This window comes from Onychostruthus taczanowskii, unplaced genomic scaffold (assembly GCF_017590055.1).
Source record: "Onychostruthus taczanowskii isolate IOZ18803 unplaced genomic scaffold, ASM1759005v1 scaffold117, whole genome shotgun sequence".
Lineage (NCBI taxonomy): Eukaryota > Metazoa > Chordata > Aves > Passeriformes > Passeridae > Onychostruthus > Onychostruthus taczanowskii.
In genome coordinates this window covers 1,129,560-1,155,836 of record NW_024498318.1, presented here as the reverse complement: position 1 = coordinate 1,155,836, position 26,277 = coordinate 1,129,560, and the positions used below count along the sequence as shown (strand labels likewise).

Below are 26,277 nucleotides of genomic sequence, written 5' to 3'. Positions count from 1 at the left end.
GACCCCACCGGGCTCTGGCCTCCGGTGCTAACAGGCCCTTGGGAAAGGTGATTTCATTATTATTATTATTATTATTATGTTTGTAAAAAGAAAAGGCCTCTATCAGGAATATTTCAAATTTGTGTCTATTTTTCTAATTAAAGATTTGAGCTGAGCCAAGCCCTCGCTGAGGTTGCTCTCTGCCTTTCCATCCTGTATTTCCGTTGGGTTTTTGACCTCTGCTGTTGCATTTTGGGAAAAAAAGGAAAGAAAAAAAAAGAAAGAAAAAAAAAAAAGGTGCTTCCATAATTAGCAGGGAGAAAAAACCCATCAGTGCAGCTCCTGAGGGTCCCCAAGCCCCAGGCAGGGCTCACCCCGGGAGGAGGGCTCCATCCTGGGGCAGAGCAGGGATCCCTGCTCCCTGTGCTGGCTCTCCCTGCAAACACAGGACGTGGCTCTGGCTCTGTTCTGGTGCTGCTAGGTCCTCATCTGCCCCTCTCCTGTGGGGCCCCCAAAGCCCAGCCCAGAGCCCCCATTCCAGGATGGATGGGGACCCTGCTGGGGTTTATCCCTCCCTTTTGAGGGCTGTTTATCCCTCCCTTTTGCGATTTTAGATGGTAGAGGGATGCTGGCTCCCCTCTCCTGGGAACGGCACAGGAGAGCTGCTGCAGCCAGGCATGTCCCTCCCATGGAAGAACCTCCCTCCTCCGGTGGCTAAAAATCAGTCACGATCACGAAATCCCAAAATCCCGTCCTTCCAGGGGAGGTTCTTGGATGGGGCACGCCTTTGGTGTCGTTAATCAGGAGGAGGTGCCCGTGGAAGGAGGCAGCAGCGCCAGGGCCATTGTCATGGATGCTCAGGTGATTTAGGGGCGATGCTCCTTTGCTGGCAGAGGGAGAAAAGGGCACAGCTGCAATCTGCTCTTTCCTTTTCTGATGGATTTTGCCCCCTTCTGCAGCCCTGGAGGGGGGGATCTGCCCCCAGCCATATTATGCAGGAGAGAGGGGTAATGCTGTGTTATTCCCTCATGCCCCTCAGCCCTTTGTCAACATGCGGGCTGCAGCATTCCGGGGCTAAACACCAGTAATCCCAGAAAATCCACAGGCACAGGTGTCCCAGCAGAACTCAGCATCCCAGTAATCCCAGAAAATCCTGTGTCCCGGGGGTCCCAGCAGAATCAGAGCTTGCATGGGCTGTGGGGACCCTGGGATGGGGAGCTGGGCAGGGCATGGGGGGCTGGCAGCAGAGATGGGATGTGGGAAGGGGCCAGAAGGCAACCTGGCTGAGGGGGAAATCCCAAATTTCCCCTGAGATGTGTCCCTAAAACCTCACACCCCGATAGCACCCAAGGGTGCTCGTGACCCTCGGGTGAACCTCCCAGCGTGTGGGAGCCCAGCCCTGAGCCAGAACCACTCCAAGGGGTGCAGCTGACCCCAGACATGCAGGAAAACCTTTTCTGGGGGGACAGCCCAGCTCTTATGGTCAATAAGGAGCCCAGGTTTCCTTTGGGGAGGGGGGCTGGCCCCTCTCTGGGGATGCCAGATCCCGCGGGGCAGCAGAGCCGAGCTCTCCCTCACCGCTGGCCATGAATGATGCAGGAGGCCTTGATTAATACCCCTCAGGAACCCATCCATAATTGATGTGAGCCTGGAACTCTGCAGGGGCACCGCTCCAGCCCTGGGCCTCTGCTCCTCTGGCCAGCGCTGCCAGGGACATGGGAGGGATGGGAGACCCCCAGAGCCCCCCAGAGCTGCTCCACAGCCCCCCAGAGCCACCCCAGAACCCCCCAGAGCCCCTCAGAGCCTCTGGGGCAGGTGCTCCAGGCTGGGCTGGCACTGGGCACACGAGCAGGGGGGCAGGGGTGGCACCCCAGGTCCCAGGGGATGGGGACACCCACCTGTCCCCGTGTCAGCAGCACCCTGGGCCCAGCGCTGCCATCCCCCCTGTGCCCATCCCGTGCCCACCCCATGCCCACCCCCTGCCCACCCCAGAGAGGGAGCATGGCAGTGCTGGATGCCTTTGGCACGGGCACCAGGAACTGGATCAGGATCAAGCCAGGCTTAAAGCTCAGGGACCATCTGGGGATGGAGCCAGGGCCCACAAGTGGATGCTCAGGGATTCAGGACCAAGGCAGGGATTAACCAGGGCAGCCTTGGACCAGAGCAGGACCAAGCTGGGAACCAGCCCAGGGTGATCCCAGGGTGACTGGACTGGGACCAGAGCAGGGGCTTGGGGACAACCTGGGGACCATACTGGGGCATTCAGGGACCAGAGCAGGACCCGGCTGGGAACCACGCCAGGTACTCGGGCACTGGACCAGGACCAAGGCAGGGATTAAGCCAGGATGATCAGGGACCAGCTCGGGACCCAGCCAGGGACCAAGCCAGGATGTCAGGGACCGGACCAGGACTGAGGCAGGGACAAAGCCAGGGTGCTCAGGGACAATCAGGACCAAGGCAGAATACTCAGGGACTCCGTGGGGATCAAGCCAGGGATGAAGACAGGATGATCAGGGACTGTCCTGGGACCAAGCCCGTGTCCTGGCACCTGCGTCCAGCCCGGCACGGGGCAGGAGCAGCCCAGGCTGGGCCCCACACCAGCCCTGCATTCCGGGCAGGATGCTCCGGGGGATCCCGGCCAGGAGCTGCCGGGGGCGGTGGGACAGGGCGTGCGGGGCCGGGGGCTGCCGTGGCAGCCGGGCCCGCCGTGTTCGTGGGGAGACAGGCAGAGGGAGCTGTGCGGGAGGGCCCCGGCTCCGGCTGCAGGGGAGGAGGCGGCTGCCGGCGCTCGCCCTCCGCCTCCCTCCATCCCTGCATCCTCCCTCGCCCGCCACGCCGAGCCCGCGCCCCGGGGAGCTGCCATCCCCAGGGTGCCCAGAACCCTCCCAGCACCCCGCCGGGGCCTTCAGCCTCGGCTTCCTTCCTCCTCCTCCTCCTCCTCCTCCGCCTCCTCCTCCTCCCCCCACCCCGCAGCCACCACCCTCCCTCCCTCCCTTCCTCCCTCCCTCCTTCCCCAGGGCCTGCCTGGCATGGAGGTGCTGGCCGCGGGGAGCCGGGCTCTTCCCGCGGGCTGCATCCCCGCTGCCCCGCATCCCCGTGCCCGCATCCCCCGTGGCCCGCATCCCCCCGCCCCGGCACAGCCCTGAGCGCCCGGCAGCCGCCTCCTTTGTGCGGCTTTGGAGCTGTGCGGGCTCCGTCCCCCCCGCAGCCCCGCTCGGGGGCGGCCCGCGGCCGAGCGGGAGAGATGCTGCCCTCGCCGGAGGAGCCCAGCGCGCCAGGTCGGCGGCCACAAGCAGGTATGGGGCGACAGGGGATGGGATGGAGCGGCGACGGTGCCCTGGGAGGCGGTGGCTCGTCCCCAGGATGCTCCTCACCCAGGGCCCCCGGGAGCAGGGGGACGCAGCGGGGACAAAGCCGCTGCCAGGATGTGAGGACGGACCCGCCGCTCCCTGCTCCAGGGGCTTGGGGGGGGGGGCAAAAAAAGCACCCGGATTTTCGTGCCCACCTCCCCCGAGCCCTCTGTGCCTCAGCCCCAGCCGTCGTCGCCCACCACGGTGCTCCCACCCCGCTGGAGCGCCGGGAAGGATGGGGACCAGCGGCGCGGGCAGCATCCCCATCACCGCCCATCCATCCCGGCATCGCCCACCCTCCATCCCGGCATCGCCCTGCATCCATCCCGGCATCGCCCTGCATCCACCCCAGCATCGCCCCCCATCCATCCCGGCATCGCACCCCATCCATCCCGGCATCACCCCCCATCCACCCCGTCTGGGGGTGGGCGGGCGGGTGGGCAGGAGGGCGCTGAACAATGCCGGGGAAGGCTCCGTGACGGGCCGCAGGTGGCGGCTGGGGCAGCCCGGCCGTGCTGCAGTCCCGGCGGCCGGCAGCGCTTCCCGGCTCCGGATGCCTGTGGGTTTTATTAGCGTGGTAACCACTCCGCGAATCATCCCCTCAAATCCTGGTTGTTGCCGTGGAGATGGGAGCGAGGAGAGGTTTGCGGCCGGGGCAGGAGCTGCCCAGGACAAGGAGCGGGCTCCGCGCGCTTCCCGATCCACCTGGGCCGACCCTGCCTTGGATTTCGGCCGGGAAATTCGGGCTGGGGCTGCTCGGGTGCCCCGGGAGACGCGGGCAGGCATGCAGGCCTGAGGCAGCACGGCACGATTCCCCATCCCTGCGCTGGAAAAGCGCTTTCTCATCCCCCGGCAGCGGCCGAAGTTGCCGGACGCGCTTTGTGCTTGCCGCGGGTCGCGTTCCGGCCGGGTGGGGCTGATGTGGGAGGGGGTGCTTGGTAACGACCCCAAAACGCAGCCAGGCGGGTCACAAACCCTCCCGGCTCATCCTGGTTTTATTTCTGGCGTGGATTTCTTGCCTTTGCTGATTTTTCCCTTAAAAAATGGTTTCCCAGCCTCGTGGCCTGGTTGTGCCTCTGAGGGGATGCTGCCCTGGGACCACAGGGATGGATGGAGGCTCCGGGCAGTTCAGGGCTCACCAGCTGGTGGTTATGGGATGCAGGAGGGCTCTGAGGGTTTTAGGGGCAGTTCAGGGCTCACCAGCTGGTGGTTATGGGATGCAGGAGGGCTCTGAGGGTTTTAGGGGCAGTTCAGGGCTCACCAGCTGGTGGTTATGGGATGCAGGAGGGCTCTGAGGGTTTTAGGGGGGTGGGAAGAGCTCTTTGTGGGACGTTGCAGAGGGATGAGCAGGGGATGCTCCCACCCAGGGGTGCCCTCGGTGCTCTGGGGTAAAAGCATTGCCGTTTTCATCTTTGAGTGACAAATGAATGAAAAGTGAAAGTATTGTGCCCCGAGGTGTGTTTGTGCCCCCCAGCCTGGAGGGGACCTCTGCAGCCTCCTGGGCTGGATTTTCACTGGTTTGTCCCATTTCACAGGGGTGGGGTTCCCCCCACTGATGTCGTGAGTGGGGGGTGAGCCAGGCCCCACAGGGACCCTCACCCACCCAGGCAGGAGAGGCCACCGTGTCCCCTGCATCGGGCAGCCCAGGGATGGCTGAGAACTCTTGGGGATGGATCCCATTGCAGCCTTCACGGGCTGATCCAGCAGGAGTGGGGTGGCCTTCTCTTGGAGAAGGGGGATCCCAGCAGCTGCTCCTGGTGTCGGACAGGGGGATGGTCCTGGCTCCTGGGGACCCCTGACGCTGCAGGGGCTCGTTGGGCAAGAGAGCAAAAGGGTCACCCCTGCCACCTCCTGTGACAGCTCAGGGTGCATGGAGAGAATTCCATGGGCTGTGCACCCTCCTGGTGGCTGTGCTCTCCAGATGGCTGTGAACCTTCCCGAGGGGTGGGAGGCCTTCCCAGCAGTTACGGATCTTCCCAAGGGTTCACAGAACCACAGGACCATTCAGGTTGGAAAATCCCTCTAAGATGATCCAGTCCAGGAACTTCCCAAGCCTTGTGGAGCTTCTCAAAAGCTGTTGGTCTTCACAAGGGTGGTGGAACTTCCCAATGGCTCCAGAGCTTCCCAGGGCTCTGCACATCCCCAGGGCTCTGCAGCCTCTTTAGCACCGCATGCCCTCCCAAGGGACGCAGGTGGGCGGGAGGAACACGGGCGGGTGGGATGGAGGCACAGAGGGCACCCAGAAGACGGACCAAGGAGGGATTTTTGGGGACCCCCCACCCCGGCATCACTGACCCCCATCTCTTCCAGCACCCGGCTCCGCTCGATGCTGACACCCCCCCAGGACTGCCGGATCCCCGCCACTCCAGCCCGGGCCGTCCCCACGCCATGTCCCAGCGGTGCCACCACCCCTCTGCCGGGGGCTCCCCGGCCACCCCCGCGGGTGCCCGCAGCCCCGGCGCCGCGCCATGAGCGGGGTCCCGGCGGGGAGCAGAGCTGAGGGATGGCCTCGCTGGACCTGCCCTACCGCTGCCCGCGCTGCGGCGAGCACAAGCGCTTCCGCAGCCTGTCCTCGCTGCGCGCGCACCTGGAGTACAACCACACCTACGAGACCCTCTACGTGCTCTCCAAGACCAACAGCATCTGCGACGCCACCGTCTTCCCGCTGGCCGCCGACGGGGCCCTGCTGGCCCCGGCCGCGCGCAGGGACTACTTTGAGAGCACCTCCTTCCAGGGCAAGGACCAGCGCTTCTCCTGCGACCTGGTCCCCGCCGACGAGCTGGAGCCGGCGCCGTCCCCGTCGCCCTCGCCCCGCTATGTGCACGAGATCGAGATCCCGCTGAGCGAGATCTTCACCCGGGGCAAGGCCGTGGCGCCCGCGCCCGTCCCGCCCGCCGCCATGGACTCGGCCTACGAGGAGGGCCTGGCCCGCCTGAAGATCCGCGCCTTCGAGAAGCTGGAGGTGGACAAGAGGCTGGAGAAGCTGACGGAGGAGGTGGAGCAGAAGATCGCCTCGCAGGTGGGCCGGCTGCAGGTGGAGCTGGACCGCAAGAGCTCGGAGCTGGAGAAGGCCAAGCAGGAGAGCCTGCGGCTGAGCCGCGAGAAGCAGGAGCTGGAGGACCGGGCGTCGGAGCTGTCCCGCCAGGTGGACGTCAGCGTGGAGATGCTGGCGTCCCTCAAGCAGGACCTGGTGCAGAAGGAGCAGGAGCTCACCCGCAAGCAGCAGTGAGTGCTTTGTCCCTGTCCCGGGTGCGGGGTGGAGGGAAGGGGTGCCTGGCAGTCAGTCCTGCAGAACCTGTGGCTGCCCCGTCCCTGGAGGGGTGCAAGGCCTGGTTGGGCAGGGTTTGGAGCAGTGGGGAATAGTGGAAGGTGACGCTGCCCATGGTAGGGGGGGGAATGAGATGAGCTCTGGGGTCTCTTCCCATCCAAACAATTCCATAAATCCAGAGGAACCCAGCACCAGCACCAAGGCCTCAGGGCCGGGGCTCAGGCACAGCCCCTTGGTGGTGCCCATCAGCATCCTCCCTTATCAGGTTCTGCATCTTCTCCCACCCACTCAGTGTCCACACAGACCCGGCCCTCCATGGCTGGCTCATGGCGAGCCAGACCTTGTCCCAGGACCCTTGTCCCTTGTCCCACCAGTGCTCCCAGGACACGGCCAGGCTGGCATCACCGAGCCACAGACTGGTTTGGGCTGAAGGAACCTTAAATCCCACCCTGTCCTCACCCCCTGCCATGGCTGTGCCAAATTCCAGGTTTTTCTCCCAGAGGGAGGGTGGGGCAGCCTGAGCAGTGTCACCTCCATTTGCTGTAGAGCCTGTAGCACTGCCATCCTCATTTCCACCCCGTGTTCCCCACACAACACCCCCTGCCCACCCCAAGCTGCTCCTGAGTTTCCCTCCAGGCCAGCTCCGGGTCATTCTGCCCCTTGGTGCTGTCCAAGCAAACCAGACCTCACTCCTCAGGAGCTGGAGCAAATCTGGAGGGGCCCAAGTCAGTGAGGAGTTGGTGGGGGACAGGCATGGCCGTGCTGGGCTGGGAGCACTGCTGGCATTCCTGAAGGAATTGTTTTGATTCCCATCATCCTCTGCACACTTGTGAATGACTTTGACTCTGAAATAATGACCTGGCTGAGAAACGGGGCTCCCGGGATGGGGGACGGCCTGGGTGAGGAGCGGGGTGACCTGGGGCTAGGCAAGGACACCTCAGGTTTGGGGCACGTTTTGGGACAGGCAGTGAGGGGTTTGGGGGCTGCCTCCAGGGGCACCTCGGGGGTGTGTGGTGAGGGAATTAAGGACAGCGTGGATGAGTCTGGAGCAGGGCCTGGAGACAGCTACACAGGGTAAATAGAGGGTCAGATGTCTCTTGGTGGAACTTGGACAATGTTACCACCTAAAACCCTGGGTTTATGCCCCAAAGCTACCTCCTGGACCTCCCATTCATCAGAGAAACCCTCCTGCCCCACAACTGCCCCCAGCAGCCCCCGAGCTCCTCCACCCCAAGGGACAAAATCCCCTGTGAGGCTGCAGGGAGAGCACGGGGAGCGCTGGTGGCCCTGGAGGTTTTCTCCTGCATGTGAGGAAGTCATCAGAAATCATTTTAATCAGCAAAGCCTTCCCTGAAAACACTGTGGGGACATTTCCCAGCCCTGCCAGCTCCAAGACACCATGAAGCCGTTGTCCTCCTGGGAGACCTTTGGCTCTGGGCTCCGTTTCCTCTGCCAGGAGTGTTTTTCCACCCAGTCCATGGGAATGAGAGAGGCACAGGTGATAACCATCAGCATCACCTTACAGCTGCTGCCCAGCTCCACATTTGCCTTCCAAATCCCCTGGGGCCCCTTCCAGGATCCTTCCCAGAGCACCCCCAGAGCTCCCAGGCTCTGCCTGCGAGCGGCAGGTTGGGGAGAAATTAACTGATAACTAATTGGTGATGAATCGATAATTGATAGCCAGCAGTGGGAATTATGTCAGTAAGAGCTGCCTGTCCCTTCCCTGCGTGCTTCTGAGCAGATCATGGTGTCCAGGTGTGCCAGCTCAGTGTGCACAGTCAGGTTTGGTGTCGGGCTGTGCACTCAGGGCTCTGGGATCAGCTGCGTGTGATCAGGTGTCCCAGGCCAGGCGTGTGTGCTTGGGTTCCTGTGCTCAGCCTGGTGTGGCTAGGCGTGCCTGTCCGAGCTCAGGTGTGCCCAGAAAGGTGTGCAAAGCTGGGTCTGTGCCTCTTCAGGGCTTCCTGGATGCTGAGGGGAGGTGTGAGCAGCTCTGGGTGTGTGTGCACCAGCAGAGCAGCGTGAGCAGCTCTGGGTATGTGTGCACCAGCAGAGCAGCGTGAGCAGCTCTGGGTATGTGTGCACCAGCAGAGCAGCGTGAGCAGCTCTGGGTATGTGTGCACCAGCAGAGCAGCGTGAGCAGCTCTGGGTATGTGTGCACCAGCAGAGCAGCGTGAGCAGCTCTGGGTATGTGTGCACCAGCAGAGCAGCGTGAGCAGCTCTGGGTATGTGTGCACCAGCAGAGCAGCGTGAGCAGCTCTGGGTATGTGTGCACCAGCAGAGCAGCGTGAGCAGCTCTGGGTATGTGTGCACCAGCAGAGCAGCGTGAGCAGCTCTGGGTATGTGTGCACCAGCAGAGCAGCGTGAGCAGCTCTGGGTATGTGTGCACCAGCAGAGCAGCGTGAGCAGCTCTGGGTATGTGTGCACCAGCAGAGCAGCGTGAGCAGCTCTGGGTATGTGTGCACCAGCAGAGCAGCGTGAGCAGCTCTGGGTATGTGTGCACCAGCAGAGCAGCGTGAGCAGCTCTGGGTATGTGTGCACCAGCAGAGCAGCGTGAGCAGCTCTGGGTATGTGTGCACCAGCAGAGCAGCGTGAGCAGCTCTGGGTATGTGTGCACCAGCAGAGCAGCGTGAGCAGCTCTGGGTATGTGTGCACCAGCAGAGCAGCGTGAGCAGCTCTGGGTATGTGTGCACCAGCAGAGCAGCGTGAGCAGCTCTGGGTATGTGTGCACCAGCAGAGCAGCGTGAGCAGCTCTGGGTATGTGTGCACCAGCAGAGCAGCGTGAGCAGCTCTGGGTATGTGTGCACCAGCAGAGCAGCGTGAGCAGCTCTGGGTATGTGTGCACCAGCAGAGCAGCGTGAGCAGCTCTGGGTATGTGTGCACCAGCAGAGCAGCGTGAGCAGCTCTGGGTATGTGTGCACCAGCAGAGCAGCGTGAGCAGCTCTGGGTATGTGTGCACCAGCAGAGCAGCGTGAGCAGCTCTGGGTATGTGTGCACCAGCAGAGCAGCGTGAGCAGCTCTGGGTATGTGTGCACCAGCAGAGCAGCGTGAGCAGCTCTGGGTATGTGTGCACCAGCAGAGCAGCGTGAGCAGCTCTGGGTATGTGTGCACCAGCAGAGCAGCGTGAGCAGCTCTGGGTATGTGTGCACCAGCAGAGCAGCGTGAGCAGCTCTGGGGGTGTGGGCACCAGCAGCAGAGCAGGGTGAGCATCTCGGGGTGTGTGTGCATCACCCGCAGAGCAGTGTGAGCAGCTCTGGGTGTATGTGCACGAGCAGAGCAGTGTGAGCAGCTCTGGGTGTGTGTGCACCACCAGCAGAACAGTGTGAGCAGCTCTGGGTGTGTGTGCACCAGCAGAGCAGTGTGAGCAGCTCTGGGTGTGTGTGCACCAGCAGCAGAGCAGTGTGAGCTGCCATGCCTGGGGTGTGCTCACGTGGCTGCTCATCGGGTTGTGGGATGATTTGGGTTGGAAGGGACCCCAAAGCCCACCCAGAGCCACCCCTGCCATGGCAGGGACACCTCCCACTGTCCCAGGCTGCTCCAGCCCCAGTGTCCAGCCTGGCCTGGGGCACTGCCAGGGATGCAGGGGCAGCCACAGCAAATCTGGCACCTGTGCCAGGGCTTTGCACCCTCCCCATGCTGCCTGGCTGTGTGTGTGCCATGCTGAGTGCTGTGTTTGTGCTCTCCTGGGGCTGTGTGTGGCACTCAGGTGTGCAGGACAGGGCTGTGTGAGTCTGTCCGTGTGTGTCTGTCTGTGTGTGTGTGAGTCTGTCCGTGTGTGTGTGTCTCTGTCCGTGTGTGTGTGTGTCTGTCCGTGTGTGTGTGTGTGTCTGTCCGTGTGTGTGTGTGTGTCTGTCCGTGTGTCTGTGTGTTTGTCTGTCCATGTGTGTGTGTCTGTCCATGTGTGTCTGTGTGTCTGTCCGTGTGTGTGTCTGTCCATGTGTGTGTGTTTGTCTGTCCCTGTGTGTGTGTGTCTGTCCCTGTGTGTGTGTCCATGTGTGTGTGTGCCTGCTGCACACCTGGCTGTTCCTGGAGCACACCCACGTGCAGGGTGTGGTGGCCGGGTGTGTTTGGGCCGCGTGGCCTCGCTGCCGTGCCCGTGCCCCGTGTGCTTCCCTGGTTTTGGGGAGCGGATGAGCACGGCGGGTGTTTGTGCTGGGGTCAGCTCGGGTCACGGAGCTGCTGTCACACATTTTGGGGAAACAGCCCTGCCGCAGCCTCAGAGCTCCCGAGCACCTGCTAATTAATGTGTTAATGAGGGAGCCGGGCCCTGCAAGCACCGGCTGAGCAGGGATTAAGGGTGCCACTGCCATCCTCCTCCCTCCCCCTGTCGCACCATCATCACCCTCTTCCCTCTGCTCCATCACGCTCAGGAGCCTGATTCCAGTCCTGGGAGTGATGGATGAGGTGCTGGGGATGTCCCTCACCCCTAAAACAAGGCGGTAACACCCCCTGCACGCTGGCAGCATCCCTGCACCCCTGCCCTGCCCCGGCCCAGCCCGGGGGCCACCCGGGCCGGCACAGACCCAGAGCGGGCCGGGGATGGAACAAGGCGGGTGTGCTGGACACGGGGCCGGGGACGGAACAAGGCGGGTGTGCTGGACACGGGGCTGGAACAAGCCGGGTGTGCTGGACACAGGGATGGAACAAGGCGGGTGTGCTGGACACGGGGCCGGGAACGGAACAAGCTGGGTGTGCTGGACATGGGGACGGAACAAGGTGGGTGTGCTGGACACGGGGACGGAACAAGGCGGGTGTGCCGGACACGGGGCCGGGGACGGAACAAGGCGGGTGTGCCGGACACGGGGCCGGGGACGGAACAAGGCGGGTGTGCCGGACACGGGGCCGGGGACGGAACAAGGCGGGTGTGCCGGACACGGGGCCGGGGACGGAACAAGGCGGGTGTGCCGGACACGGGGCCGGGGACGGAACAAGGCGGGTGTGCCGGACACGGGGCCGGGGACGGAACAAGGCGGGTGTGCCGGACACGGGGCCGGGGACGGAACAAGGCGGGTGTGCCGGACACGGGGCCGGGGACGGAACAAGGCGGGTGTGCCGGACACGGGGCCGGGGACGGAACAAGGCGGGTGTGCCGGACACGGGGCCGGGGACGGAACAAGGCGGGTGTGCCGGACACGGGGCCGGGGACGGAACAAGGCGGGTGTGCCGGACACGGGGCCGGGGACGGAACAAGGCGGGTGTGCCGGACACGGGGCCGGGGACGGAACAAGGCGGGTGTGCCGGACACGGGGCCGGGGACGGAACAAGGCGGGTGTGCCGGACACGGGGCCGGGGACGGAACAAGGCGGGTGTGCCGGACACGGGGCCGGGGACGGAACAAGGCGGGTGTGCCGGACACGGGGCCGGGGACGGAACAAGGCGGGTGTGCCGGACACGGGGCCGGGGACGGAACAAGGCGGGTGTGCCGGACACGGGGCCGGGGACGGAACAAGGCGGGTGTGCCGGACACGGGGCCGGGGACGGAACAAGGCGGGTGTGCCGGACACGGGGCCGGGGACGGAACAAGGCGGGTGTGCCGGACACGGGGCCGGGGACGGAACAAGGCGGGTGTGCCGGACACGGGGCCGGGGACGGAACAAGGCGGGTGTGCCGGACACGGGGCCGGGGACGGACCAAGGCGGGTGTGCTGGACACGGGGCCGGAGGCGCTGAGCGGGGGCGGGTGGGCAGCCCCGGGGTGTCACCGCGGTCCCTGTGCCAGGGAGGTGCTGCAGATCGACCAGTTCCTGAAGGAGACGGCGGCGCGGGAGGCCAACGCCAAGGTGCGGCTGCAGCACTTCATCGAGGAGCTGCTGGACCGCGCCGACCGCGCCGAGAAGCAGCTGCAGATCATCAGCAGCAGCTGCGGCACCACCCCCAACGGCAGCCTGGGCCGCTGCGGCACCCCGGCCAGCAAGGCCATCGCCCGAGCGGTACCTCTGCGGGCACAGGCACGGCCCGGCCGCGGGAGCGGGGCTGGGGGCTTCGGGAATTCACCTGTGCTTCGGGAGTGGGGCTGGGGGCTTCGGGAATTCACCTGTGCTTCGGGAGCGGGGCCGGGACCTCGGGAGTGGGGCTGGGGGCTTCGGGAATTCACCTGTGCTTCGGGAGTGGGGCTGGGGGCTTCGGGAATTCACCTGTGCTTCGGGGGCGGGGCTGGGGGCTTCGGGAATTCACGTGTGCTTCGCTCGGGAGTGGGGCTGGGGGCTTCGGGAATTCACCTGTGCTTCGGGAGTGGGGCCGGGACCTCGGGAGTGGGGCTGGGGGCTTCGGGAATTCACCTGTGCTTCGGGAGCGGGGCTGGGGGCTTCGGGAATTCACCTGTGCTTCGGGAGTGGGGCTGGGGGCTTCAGGAATTCACCTGTGCTTCGGGAGCGGGGCTGGGGGCTTCGGGAATGCGCCCGGGGCCTTCGGGAATTCACCCTCTGATTGGGGAGTGTGCCCGGGGGCTTTGGGAATTCGCCCTCTGCTTGGGGAGTGTGCCCGGGGCTTCGGGAATTCACGCAGGGCTTCGGGAATGCGCCCGGGGGCTTTGGGAATTCACCCTCTGCTTCGGGAATTCGCCTTCCACAACGCAGCCCTGGCCTCAGCAGTGCTCCCCGGGGTCTGCTGTGCCAGGGCCGAGCGGGGCGGTGCGGGGCCCCCCTCTCCTCCCCGCGGGGAAGGGATAACCCCGGGGGTCCCCGAGAAGCCGTTCCTCCGCGGGTCGCGGCTCCCGGGGCGCCGGGCGGTGCTGCAGGGGCCAGGGGTCCCCCCGAAGGCAGCCGGCGGTGCTCGGGGGTGCCCTCCCTGGGCTGCCCACGCTGGTTGTGCCACCTCGGCCCCGCTGTCCCCTGTCCCCGCAGAGGGAGCGGCACCCGGGGCCGGCGGTGGCGGGGCACGGTCCCTACGGCGCGGCCAACCAGCGCTCCTGCTCCAGCACCGGGTGAGTGCCGGGCCCTGAACGGGGCGAGGGAAGGGGAGGCGGCCCCGGCCAGCCCTGAGCCGGGACACCCCCGTCCCCAGGGCCTCGAGCCGGGCCAAGGCCGTGTCGCAGAGCTCGGGCTGCTACGACAGCGACAGCGCGGAGCCGTGTCCCACGGACGACGCGGCCGAGGGCCACCCGTACGCGGCGCGGGGCTCGGGGCTGCGCCGCCAGGCCATCCAGAACTGGCACCGCCGGCCCTACCGCAACAGCACCGAGGGCGAGGAGGGCGACGTGTCCGACGTGGGCTCCCGCACCACCGAGTCGGAGGCCGAGGGCTGGGAGCCCGAGGCACCGGGATCCGCCGCGTCCCGGCCGCCCGGCAGCTGCCGCCTGACCGGTGAGAGCGCAGCGCGACCCCCGGGCCGGGAGGGGCGGCTGGGAGCTGCGGGATGGAGCTTCCCTCACCCGCCGCCCTCTCCTGCACCAGTGGCCACGGACGCTGGGTGTGCCGCGGGCAGGCCCGAGGGGGCCGCGGCCAAGGTGTGCCGGCTGGAGCGGGGCAGCCCGGGCCACTGCAGCGAGGTCATCAGCCCCGAGATCCTCAAGATGAGGGCGGCTCTCTTCTGCATCTTCACCTACCTGGACACCAAGACGCTGCTGCGCGCCGCCGAGGTGTGCAAGGACTGGAAGTTCGTGGCCCGACACCCGGCCGTGTGGACGCGGGTGCTGCTGGAGAACGCCAGGGTCTCCTCCAAGGTACGGCGAGGGGCTGGCACCGCCTGGGGCACGGCCTTTCTTCCAGAAGGGCAAAGCTGGGCGAGCAGCTCCCCGGCGGCCGGGATGGCTGTGCCACTCGGTCACGGGGGACACCGGCGGGTGCCTGCCGCGCTGCTGGAGGACAGGAGCTCAGCCCGGCACGGGTTCTCATGTGCTTTTGGGGTCACGCCCATGAATTTGGGGTCACGCCCATCATTTTGGGGTCATGCCCATCAATTTGGGGTCACGCCCATCATTCTGTGGTCACGCCCATTAATTTGTGGTCACGCCCATGAATTTGGGGTCACGCCCATCATTTTGGGGTCACGCCCATCATTTTGTGGCCACGCCCATGAATTTGGGGTCACGCCCATCATTTTCTGGTCACGCCCATGAATTTGGGGTCACACCATGAATTTGGGGTCACGCCCATGAGCTCGTGACACGTGCTCTGCCACGGCCTCGTGTGTGCATGTGCACGTGCATGTGCCAGGCGTGTGCACGGGCAGGGTGGGTGCTGTGGGGCGTGCTGGGGTGTCCCTGCCCGTGACTGTCCCCGCTGTGCCCCAGTTCCTGGCCATGCTGTCCCAGTGGTGCACCCAGATGCATTCCCTCACCCTGCAAAACCTGAAGCCGCGCCAGCGGGGCAAGAAGGAGAGCAAGGAGGATTACATGAAGAGCACGCGGTGAGTCCCCCTGTCCTTCTGTCCCCTGTCCCCCTGTCCCCTGTCCCCCTGTCCCCCTGTCCTTCTGTCCCCCTGTCCCCTCCCACAGCTGGCAGCGGGGCAAGAAGGAGAGCAAGGAGGATTACATGAAGAGCACGCGGTGAGTCCCCCTGTCCTTCTGTCCCCTGTCCCCGTGTCCCCTCCCACAGCTGCAGCTGCTGCTCCTCAGGGCTGCTGCTGCACTCCCTGAGCCCCACCATCCCTCTCCACGACAAACTCCAAATCCCCTGTGGGATTCGGGTGTCCTGGAGCCGCGGGTGGGCCGTGTCCCCGTCCTGGGCTGGTGACGGGGGGTGAGCAGGCTCTGCTGCCCCTGACCCGGCTCCCTCCTGGCAGGGGCTGCCTGGAGGCAGGGCTGGAGTCGCTGCTGAAGGCGACGGGCAGCAACCTGCTGATCCTGCGCATCTCGCACTGCCCCAACGTGCTCACGGACCGCTCGCTCTGGCTGGCCAGCTGCTACTGCCGCGCCCTGCAGGCTGTCACCTACCGGTAAGGACGGCCACTGCACGGCCACAGCGCTGGGGACAGCCAGGGCTGGGCTGAGATTGTTGGCTGGGGGCTAGGTACAAAACACCAACAGGATGGGACTGCCGGGAACGTGCCTCGAGCTGTTTTATTGTCCAGCATCAGTCTCATTCCGTGGTTATGACAATGGGAAGGTGCCAGCAGCTCACATCCCGGCAGCAGACCAAGAACTCGATGTTACAAGTCACTTTATGAGTTTTTTGACCAGTCACACCAAGCAAAAGCACATTGACAGCAGTTCTATCCAGCCACTGTAAGCACACGGACCTTTGGTTAAACAATGCTGGCTTATTTCAAATACAATCCCTGCTTGTGAGCCTTCAAACACAATGCACAGAGCTCCATTTTTAAGCTTAGAACTTCCCAATATCTCGCTAGATAGCCTTTTCTGCAGCTTAGGGAGTTATTCTAGCCAAGTGTTAATACACAGACCATTGTTCCATTTGTCCTCACTTTTCTACTTTTTACATAATTTTTCTGCTGACTTATTTTATGGCTACTGCTTAGCTCTAATCACAGTTTGCTGTCTCTGAGGCCTGCCTTTCACAGCTTTCCCAAAAACCTCTGATTTTATGGATTCCCACGGAGATCACCCCCGTTCCCTGGCAGAGCACAGCCCACTGCCCGGGGGCAAAGGCCCTGCCTGTCCAGTGGCAGCCCCAGTGTCCCCAGTGCCAGCTGTCCCTGCAGCTCCCATCCCTTCCAGGCTGCTCCCACGCAGGTGTTTCACTTCCAGCTCCATTCCCATCATCCCATCACCCATCTCATCCTGGCTGGATGGGCCGGGGGCTTGGCAAGGAGGCACCCCTCTGTGGTAGGGGAGGGTGAGGAGGGGGTGCCCAGGGAGGTCCCACCTGGCTGTCACCCCTGATGAAGGATCCTAGGGGAGAGAAGAGGCTCAGGGTCCCTCTCTCCTGGGAGGGAGGAGCAGCTCTGCCCAGGGAGAGCTGAGATTCAGCTTGGACACCTTGCCTGAGGTCGAGGACTCAAGACTCGATGATCCTGGAGGAGGTCACAGGTCCTGGGGGGCATCACTGGCCCCTCCACCTGTGGAGACAGGACTGGCCTTCCCTCACCCAGGAGGGTGATCCTGGCTCTGCTGCAGCACCTCAGCCCTGGTGTCTGCTCCTCCTGCAGCCAGGACAGAGAATCCTCCCGGGGGGAAAGCACATCCAGCTGCTCCCCTGGCGTGACCCCAGGAGCCCAGAGCTGGCTCTGCCCACACCCCGAGACAGGAGCCAGCCCAGAGCTGCCAGGCTGGGCTCCCAGGCTGCTCCTCTGGCTGTTCCCAGGGCAGCAGAGCCAGCCTGAGTGCTCCTGGCACATCCTGAGCCGTGCCTGACGCTCGCTCGGATTGACCTGCTGCTCTTGGCACCCTGCTCCAGCACAGATGTGTGAGGCACCCGAGATAACACCCAGCCTTATTTTTAGGCTTGCCTGAAGTCCTGAAGTGGGGCATTTAGACTTGGGAAGCGCAGCCTGGAAGGCTCCTGGTGTGGTGGCACAGCCTGGGGACTGTTTGGGCTGGTGGCACCAGGGTGCTGCTCTCTGGCTCCTCTCCCAGAGATGGGCTCCACCCCAGCCCACGACAAACCCACACCTGCCCCAGCCCCTGCCCAGCTCCCCAAGGCCTCTCCTGGTGCCTCCAAGGACCCCGAGGAGGAGCCAGAGCAGACCCTGCAGGGACATTTGGCCAAGAGCCACCTCCAGCCACAGTGGCACAGGCACAGAGCAGGGACAGAGGCCACGGAGCAGCCCCTGCCCCTGGCTGGGGTGTCCCTCCAGCCCCTGGCACTGTCCCCATCCCGGCCAGGCAGGTGGCAAAGGGACACCGACACAGTGTGACCTACAGGGACAGGGACAGGTTCTGTCCCAGCAGGGACACACGGCCTGGCAGTCTCAGCCAGTCACTTGTCACCTTGGCATGTGGAAGATGCACCTGCAGCACCTTCCACGTTCAACCTCTCCTTCCTCCCTCCTGCTCCTCTTCACCTGCAGCACCTTCCACGTTCAACCTCTCCTTCCTCCCTCCTGCTCCTCTTCACCTGCAGCACCTTCCATGCTCAACCTCCCCTTCCTCCCTGCTGCCCCTCTTCCCCCAGCCCCACCTCCTGCCCCTGCCTGTTGTGATAAGGCACGAAATGATGACACAGACACTGCTGCTCTCGAGGGGAACAAAAAGAAGAAGAAGAAAAACTTTATTTTCTGACTCCAACATTTATAGTTTTCCAAAGGTGACAGTGGATTGGAGGGTGACAGTGCCACCTCTCCAATGCCACTGGACAGACCAAGGGTCCATCAATTCTCTCCCCCTCCATGAAAGAATGCAAAACATAGGTTATTTACAGAACTGTGTGTGAGAAAGTTTGTTGAAAGAATGCAAACATCAGAAGGCTTAACAAAATCTTACAAAATCAGGGCGACACCTGCCCTTTCCCGCAGGGAATGCCTGCAGCCCTCCTGCACAGGGTGCTGCAGGGCTGGCTGCAGCCCCTGGGCTGTAAACCATGACCAGACTGGTCCCTGGGGGTGCTGCAGGCAGCTCCTGGGGGATGCAGAGCCAGCCCAGGGTGGCACTGCTGCCACTGGGGCCATCACGTGTCCCCTGTGTTGTTCCAGGAGCTCCACGGACCCCGTGGGCCATGAGGTGATCTGGGCCCTTGGAGCAGGCTGCAGGGACATCATCTCCCTGCAGGTCGCCCCTCTGCACCCCTGGTAAGGCCTGGAAGCACAGGTGGGCTGGGTGGGGAGGGAGCCTGCAGCCCAGCCAGAGCCAGCCCTGCCGTGGCAGGGACACACACGTCCCCCTGTCCCAGGTGCTGCCAGCCCTGTCCAGCCTGGCCTGGAACTGGTTAGGAGGGAGCCACGCTGGGTGTGAAAGGACTCCAGTGAGCTGGGAAGGATTGGGGTGCCAGACCCTGATTTGCCTGGGGGGATCTCCATGGGATGAGCAGCAGTCCTGGAGCCCAGCCCATCCCTCCCTGTGCAGACTGGAGCTGCTGGGCTCTGCAGCTCGAGTGCTCCAGGGACACTGCTCACAGCCACATCTGGATCTCTGCTGGCTCTGGGAGGTGGCATGAACATCAAAGGCTTGTCTGAGCTCTCCCTGCCCAGCTGCAGCAGGAGCAGGCTGTTGGTGGCTGTTGTTGAGAGGGTGTCACAGCTTGGGGGGGTCACAGCAGCTGCTCTCATTTCGGGAAGGCATTTTGGGGAGGTGGTGGTGGAGTCTCACTCCACCCCACAGTGCCTGATGGCTCACGCAGCAGGACACAGCTCTGTGCCTCAGGACAGTCCCCTGGGCGCTGTTCATGGCCGTGCCACCCCCGGTGTCACAGCCTGGTGGCTCCTGTCTGCCCTGGGGGAGCAGCACGTGGCACGTGGCTTCTCACTGAGCCAGAGACCCAGGCCCTGCTGCTGCTTGGATCCCTGCAAGCAACAGAGCTCAGGGCCTGATTTGGGTCTCCAGGGTTGGAATCACGGAATCCTGGAGCGGTTTGGGTTGGAAGAAACCTTAAACACTGTCCAGTGCCACCCCTGCCATGGCAGGGACACCTCCCAGCATCCCAGGCTGCTCCAGCCTGGCCTGGGGCACTGCCAGGGGTGCAGGGCATTGCCAGCTGCTCTGGGCAGGCTTTGGGGCGCGGGGCACTCGGAGCTGCCCTGTCCCAGTGGCAGCACAGCCCAGGCTGGTGCCAGGCTGCTCACCTCAGGGTGGCCCCAGGCTGGTGACAGGCTGCTCACCCGGGGGTGGCCCCAGCTGTGCCAGGCTGCTCACCCCAGGGTGGCCCCAGGCCGGCGGGGTGGCAGAGCTCCCGGTGCAGCCCCTCCCAGGGGTGCCAGGGGGCTGGGCGGCCGTGCCACCCCAGCTGTTGTCCCTCGTGTCCCCAGCCAGCAGCCGACACGCTTCAGCAACCGCTGCCTGCAGATGATCGGGCGCTGCTGGCCCCACCTGCGCGCGCTCGGCGTCGGCGGCGCCGGCTGCGGCCTGCAGGGCCTGGCCTCCCTCGGTAGGCACTGCTGGGCTCCGAGGGTCGCTGGGCTGGGGGGAGCTCTGGGGCCGCCCACACACCCCGTGCCCGATGCCCACCCTGTGCTCGATGCCCACCCTCTGCCCCATGCCCACCCTGTGCCCCATGCCCACCCCATGCCCGATGCCCACCCTGTCCCTTGCCCAGCACTCGGGATCACAGGTTACCGAACAGGTCACTGGGCTTGGGGAGGGTCTCTGGGATCACCAAGCCACCCTGTGCCCAATTCCCTCTTGTCCCCAGCCCAGGGCACAGGGTGCCACCTCCAGCCCTTCCCTGGACACCTGCAGGGGTGGGGACTCCAGCCCTCCCTGGCAGCACCTCCCTCCTGCTCTGGTGGGACAAGGACAGCTCCCTGGCTGTGGGCAGGGGGCTGCTCCCTGGGGTCCCCGTGCGGAAGCCCACCCAGCCCCAGCTCCGTGGGTGCTCCCAGCCCCCCGGTGCCTGCTCCCTGTGCCTGTCCCTGTGCCTGTCCGTGTCCTGCCCTGTCCTGCCCTGTCCCTGTGCCTGTCCCTGTGCCTGTCCCTGTCCCTGTGCCTGTCCCTGTGCCTGTCCCTGTGCGTGTCCGTGTCCTGCCCCTGTCCCTGTGCCTGTCCCTGTGCCTGTGCCTGTCCCTGTGCCTGTGCCTGTCCCTGTCCCTGTCCTGCCCTGTGCCTGTCCCTGTCCCTGCCGCGGTGCTGACGGCTGTGTCCCACAGCCCGGAACTGCATGAGGCTGCAGGTGCTGGAGCTGGACCATGTGGCCGAGATCAACCAGGAGGTGGCTGCCGAGGTGTGCCGGGAGGGGCTCAAGGGGCTGGAGATGCTGGTGCTCACCTCCACGCCCGTGACCCCCAAAGCCCTGCTGCACTTCAACAGTGAGTAGCAGTGCCAGGGCCGTGACCTGGCACCAGCACGGGAGCTGTGGGCACTGGGAGGTGCTGGGAGCTCTCTGGGGATCCAACATCCCCACCAGGGATGGGCCAGGGAGGTGCTGGGAGCTCTCTGGGGATCCAACATCCCCACCAGGGATGGGCCAGGGAGGTGCTGGGAGCTCTCTGGGGATCCAACATCCCCACTGGGAATGGGCCAGGGAGGTGCTGGGAGCTCTCTGTGGACCCAGCATCCCCACCAGGGATGGGCCAGGGAGAGCTGGGAGCTCTCTGGGGACCCAGCATCCCCACTGGGAATGGGCCAGGGAGAGCTGGCCTTGCCTCGGGCCGCAGGGAGGATGGAGGGGCTGCCTCCACGGCCCCAGGGTCTCACACACACCTCAGGTGACACACCTGAGGCTTGTGACAGACCCGAGTGGTTGGCTGGAGCCCTTGGCCAGGGCGGGAGCCCACAGCCTGTCCTGCTGGCCCCAGCTCGGCTGCTGTGGCTGGAATGTCAGGGAGGAGCACAGGGTGGAGCCGGGGTCCCTGCTGGCCCCGGGGAGCAGCTCCAGCTGCTGTCTGTGCCCCCAGGTGTGTGCCGCAACCTGAAGTCCATCGTGGTGCAGGTGGGGATCGTGGACTACTTCAAGGAGCCCCACAGCCCCGAAGCCAGGAAGATGTTTGAAGAAATGGTGAACAAACTCCAGGTAAAGGAGCCCGGTCCCAGCTCCCAGGTGTCAGCAGCCCTGTGTCCTTGCCAAGGCTGGGGTCAGAAATGTTCCCCCTGTCCCTGCCTCACCCCATGTCCTCCCTGAGGCAGGGATTGGAGATATCCCCCCTCTCCTTCCCTTGCCCTGTGTCCTTCCCATGGCAGGGATTCCCCTGTTCCTCCCTTGCCCCTTTCTTTCCCATACAGGATTTGGGGCATTCCCTCTCCCCCCCTCACCCCATACAGGATTTGGGGCATTCCCTCTCCCCCCCTCACCCCATACAGGGTTTGGGGCATTCCCCATTCCCCCCCTCACCCCATACAGGGTTTGGGGCATTCCCTGTTCCTCCCTCACCCCATACAGGGTTTGGGGCACTCCTTTCCCTCCCTCACCCCATACAGGGTTTGGGGCATTCCCCATTCCCCCCCTCACCCCATACAGGGTTTGGGGCATTCCCCATTCCCCCCCTCACCCCATGCAGGATTTGGGGCATTCCCCATTCCCCCCCTCACCCCATACAGGATTTGGGGCACCCCTTTCCCCCTCCCCAGGGAGCAGTGGCACTGCTGGCTCCCCCAGCCCCGCCGTCTGCTGCTCTTGCAGGCCCTGAGGAAAAGACCCGGCTTCTCCAAGATTTTACACATCAAGGTGGAGGGAGGCTGTTAGCCCTTCAGGAGCCCAAAGCACATTGCCTGCTCTGCCCAGCGGAGCCCGAGACCCCTGAGACCAAAGCCCTGGCGGGGACCCCCGGCTCGGGCACAAGGAGCCCCAATCCTCGGGGCCGTCCCGGGGCCGCTCACGGGCCACAAGGTGCTACTTAAGGACAATTTCTGGCTGCCCCAGAGCCAGGGCCCAGCTCTTTGCCAGGAGGGAGGATGGCTGCGCGGCCCTGCGGCCGCTCCTCACCCAGGATCCGCGTTTGGGGACGGCTCTTGAGCAGAACTCTGCTTTGGGGATCTCTGGCTGCCAGGGGTGGCCCAGCCCCTTCTGGGGGCTCTTGGCTGGCCTCTGCACCCCCACCTGTGTGTGGGGTGGGAAGGGGCTGCTCCTCCCCCAGCATTCCCACGGGCTTTGTGCCCCTTTTCCTTTGGGATTTGACAGCGGGGCAGCCGAAGCAGGGAAAGGCTCCCGGGAGCCAGCACAGCACAAGGAGCAGAGCTGCACCTCAGGCTCTGGGAGCCACGCCAGGAGAGATGGGCGCTCTGCCAGGGGCTCCAGCCTCACTCCTCCCACCAAACCCCTCCTGCCAAGGCAATAAAGCACCTCCACATCCTCCTCCAGCAGGAAACACGGGTCACGCTCCTGTCCCTCCACAGCCAGCCTCCATCCGGGGGCAGCGGTCCCACGTGGAGAGAGACTGGCAGGGAACAGCCACGTCTGCCTTCCCAGCAGCCTGAAGGAGAAACCCTGGCCAGATCGTCCTGAAATGATCCTGGGAAAAGCACCGACCAACAGCCCTGGCTGACCCTTATCTACAGCCACCACTTGATAATCTGATTTTTCTTCTGAGTGTCCTCAGCCTGCAAGGACATCATCATCGTCATCATCCCCAAAGCATCCTTTTTCCACGGGAAAAGGCGTCAGGGTCAGGCATCTCCATCCTCCACCCTGGACAGAAGGAACCAGGAGGTGTCCCCGGGACTGGGGACACCCATCAGAGCACTGCCAGCAGTGGGGACAGCCCAGCCTTACCCACAGCCCAGCCCTGGCCTTGGACCCACCGGGCTGAGTGAGAGGAGGCGACTGGGAGAGTGGATTGGGGCTTTTCCTGTTCCCTGGAGCAGCGCTGCAGGATTTGGTGCCTGCTGGCCAGCGTGGCTGAGGGGACAGCTCCCAGAGCCTGTCCTGTCCCCTCCCCAGCCCTCCTGGAGCAGTGGGCTCGCGTGGGGCGTCCCCCTGGGAGGGACCGGGCTGCAGATCCAGCACCACCTCCCTCAGCCGTGGCACAAGAGCTGCCGACCTCAGCTGGGGCTGCCACACAGCCCGTGGGGATCCCCAGAGCAAGGAAAAGCACCCCCAGATCGCTGGGGCTGGTGGGGCTCTGGAGGCAGCTCGAGACCCCTCAGCCACCCTCCATCCCTCCTGCCTGTCTGCTCTGGAGCAGGGTGGGGGTTTTGGGGCCACAGCCCCCTTGGGAAGCACCCCTGCTCCCCCTCCCGTGCAGCTTTCCAGGAGAAGGCTGTTCCTGAATGCACAAAATGTGGGAGCCCCAAAATGCCTGCGAGAAACTCCTGCACGCCCCAGGGCCCGCGGATGAGCTCCCAGCTCCTGCCATGCCCACCTGGGTTTACCTCCACCCCGGGGAGCCTGGGACACTCCTGATCCAGGGGCAAGAGGAGCAAGGGATGCTCCAACCAGCAAAAAAACCACCCAGCAGAGCTACAACCCCTGGGGAGCTCCCAGCCCCGTGCAGGAGCGTGGCCCAGCGGAGACGGCACCACCACAGCGCAGGGACTCGGAATTCCCTCAAAAACACAAACAAAAAAAGTACCTATTTATTTCTATAAAGAAGAAGGAAAAAAAAAAAGATTTTAAAGGAAAATTATATACTCAGCATGTTTATACTCTCTATGCTTAAAGACTCTCGTGGCACGAGGCTGGAGGTGGCTGCTCCGGGTGTGCCCCCAGCCTCTCCCGGCTCCTCCAGGATGAGGTGGTGGAAAGAGGGGAGGTGTGAGGACCCCCAGAGAAGCCCTCTGTGCCAGCGGGGTCGGTGGCTGTGTGTGTGGTGGCGTTGGTGACCCTGTGACACCCCATCCCTGCGCTGCCCCCGGGGCTTCGGTGCTTCCCCAGGACCAGATCAACCCCTGAGCTCTGCTTGGGGCATTCCCGAAAAACCCAGCCCGGCAAAGCCTCCTTTTTACAAAAATCCTCCGACGACACAAGGCCTTGAGCGGGTGCAAGGATTAGAAGATGGAAAGTGGGGGGTTCTGCCTGTTTTGCTTGGGCTTGAACGGATCCCGTCCTCATCCTCCTGAACGGATCCCTTCCTCATCCTCCTGAACGGATCCCGTCCTCATCCTCCTGAACGGATCCCTTCCTCATCCTCCTGAACGGATCCCGTCCTCATCCTCCTGAACGGATCCCGTCCTCATCCTCCTGAACGGATCCCTTCCTCATCCTGAACGGATCCCTTCCTCATCCTCCTGAACGGATCCCTTCCTCATCCTGAACGGATCCCTTCCTCATCCTCCTGAACGGATCCCTTCCTCATCCTCCTGAACGGATCCCGTCCTCATCCTCCTGAACGGATCCCTTCCTCATCCTCCTGAACGGATCCCTTCCTCATCCTCCTCCTCGGCCAGGGACGAAGGCAGCTGGCACAGGGACAGGAGTGGTGGAAGGAGGGCCCTCCTGGTGGCTCCTAATTGCCCAGCTCGTTAACGAGCTCATTAACGGCTCTGAAATGTCAGACGGATCCAGCCCCTGCTGCTTCCCCTGCCTGTCCCGCGGGGGTGCGGCCCCCCCAGCCCCATCCCCGCGGGGGGCTCTGCCCACGCTGCCCCGGATTCACCCAGCCTCGCCCCGTTTCCTCTGGAAGCGATGGGAATACCCAGAAATGCTCCTGGGAAAGCCTGCAAACCACACAGCACGTTGAGAAGTGCCAGGGGGGCTCTGCGATGACAATCCCACTGAAGTCCGGGGAGCCGGGACAGGATTGGGCTCACAGCAATGGCCAGAGCTGGCAGGGGCTGGATGGACCGTGCTTCTGAGCCTGGCTCCTGCAGGGCCAGCTCCGGGGAGATTTATTCCTTTTCTAATGCGTTTTCCCAAAGTTTCCCCATGGCTGACATTGCCGGCGTTCCCTGCACCCGGATTTGGGCGCTGGTCAGGGATTTCAAGAGGAACAACATCACCAAAGGCAGCTCGGGGGCCAAAGCCATCCCAAATCCCTGGTTTTGTGTCTCCCTCGTGTTGGATTTCACTAGTTCCCCACCACCCCCAGGAGCCAGGGATGCCCTGGGGCTCAGGGGCTCCTCCTGCCTTATCCCTCTGCCTTGGGGCTCCAGGGTGTCAGGGGCTGAGGCAAGGGGGACCCCCAGGCTGGCTCTGCCCCAGCAGGATTTTAAACCTCTCTGTCCCCCTTCTTGCTGGGTGTCCTGGTCCCTGCTGCCACCAAGGGCATGGCCGTGGTGGGGTTTGTCTGGATCCCCCAAAAGAGCCTGGATTTAGGGAAAACAGAACAAAAACAAACCAGGAGAAGTGCTGGTAATGTCTCTTGAAGTGGTTAACAGATGTTTTCCTTCAGCTTTTAGGGGAGGCCCCAGCCCAGGCGCTGGAGCATTGCTTCAGCCTCATTTTGGGGTGAGAAACAGCAGGTTGGGCTGGAGCAAAAGCATTTGGGAATCGGTGCCAAATGAGGAAGTGCTTTAAAAGGGAAAAAATCCCAGGGAGCAGGGAGATGTTGGGAAGCAGAGATGGTTTGTTGTGACCAAAGCACTGCAGGGTGTTGTGAGGTGGTGACGGACCTTCCCCATCAGTGGGAGGCAAAATAATCCCTGGGGAGGGCGGCAGAGCACTGAGGGAAAGCTGCTGCAGCAGCGAGGGGGGAAAACTGCCCAAAAGCAAGGAAAAAAAGAGATTTTCTAATGCAGCCTCGGGATTGAGCCCATGGAGGGCAACGAGGCAGGTTGGGGCCGGGGACAAGTGGGTGCAATGGTGTGGGGCAGTTTTGGGGAAGCGAGGGGGCGATGCACAGTTGCTTCGAGATAATCAGAGGAGATAATCAGCGCAGAGAACAGAGATATAGAAATCAGGAACTGCAATCATTGCCTACAGCCCTGGACGGCAGCGGTGTACAGCGACCTCCCCTCCCCAGAGCTCCCCGTGGCCTCCCAAGTTATTTTTTTAACTCTCTATAAATCTAGGTCTATTTTAGCCTTTCCGCAGCGATGTGCCAGTGTCTGGAGAACCAAACATCCCTTCCTGCCCCCAGCCCCTGGATGCTGAGGCCGGAGCAGTTCTGGAGGGGAGAGCAGGGATGGGGCAGGGCAGGGAGCAGGGCCAGCTCCGGCCTGCAGCCCGTGGGTTTAGCACTTTGGTTGGAACTCTCGCCCGTAGACGCACTTTGATGTTGTTGCTTTGAAACTTTGGCAAGTGTAAACAATGTGTACTCAAAGAATTACAGAGAAACGACCCCCAGCGAAGCGTGTAAAGAGCTATTTTATGACTCGGTGTTGAAT

At 63.7% G+C, this 26,277-nt stretch overlaps 1 protein-coding gene across 1 annotated transcript; it reads left to right on the top strand.

Annotated features, from left to right (window-relative positions):
* The first annotated feature begins 5,832 nt into the window (after positions 1-5,832).
* Positions 5,833-22,773, top strand: FBXO41 (F-box protein 41). Its single transcript, XM_041427604.1, has 12 exons — positions 5,833-6,554; positions 12,313-12,541; positions 13,436-13,515; positions 13,596-13,905; positions 14,023-14,253; positions 14,824-14,939; positions 15,315-15,467; positions 18,123-18,218; positions 19,392-19,510; positions 20,229-20,387; positions 20,976-21,091; positions 21,698-22,773. Exons 1-12 carry the CDS (start codon positions 5,833-5,835, stop codon positions 21,758-21,760), a joined length of 2,394 nt encoding a protein of 797 aa, XP_041283538.1. The 3' UTR covers positions 21,761-22,773.
* The last annotated feature ends 3,504 nt before the right edge of the window (positions 22,774-26,277 follow it).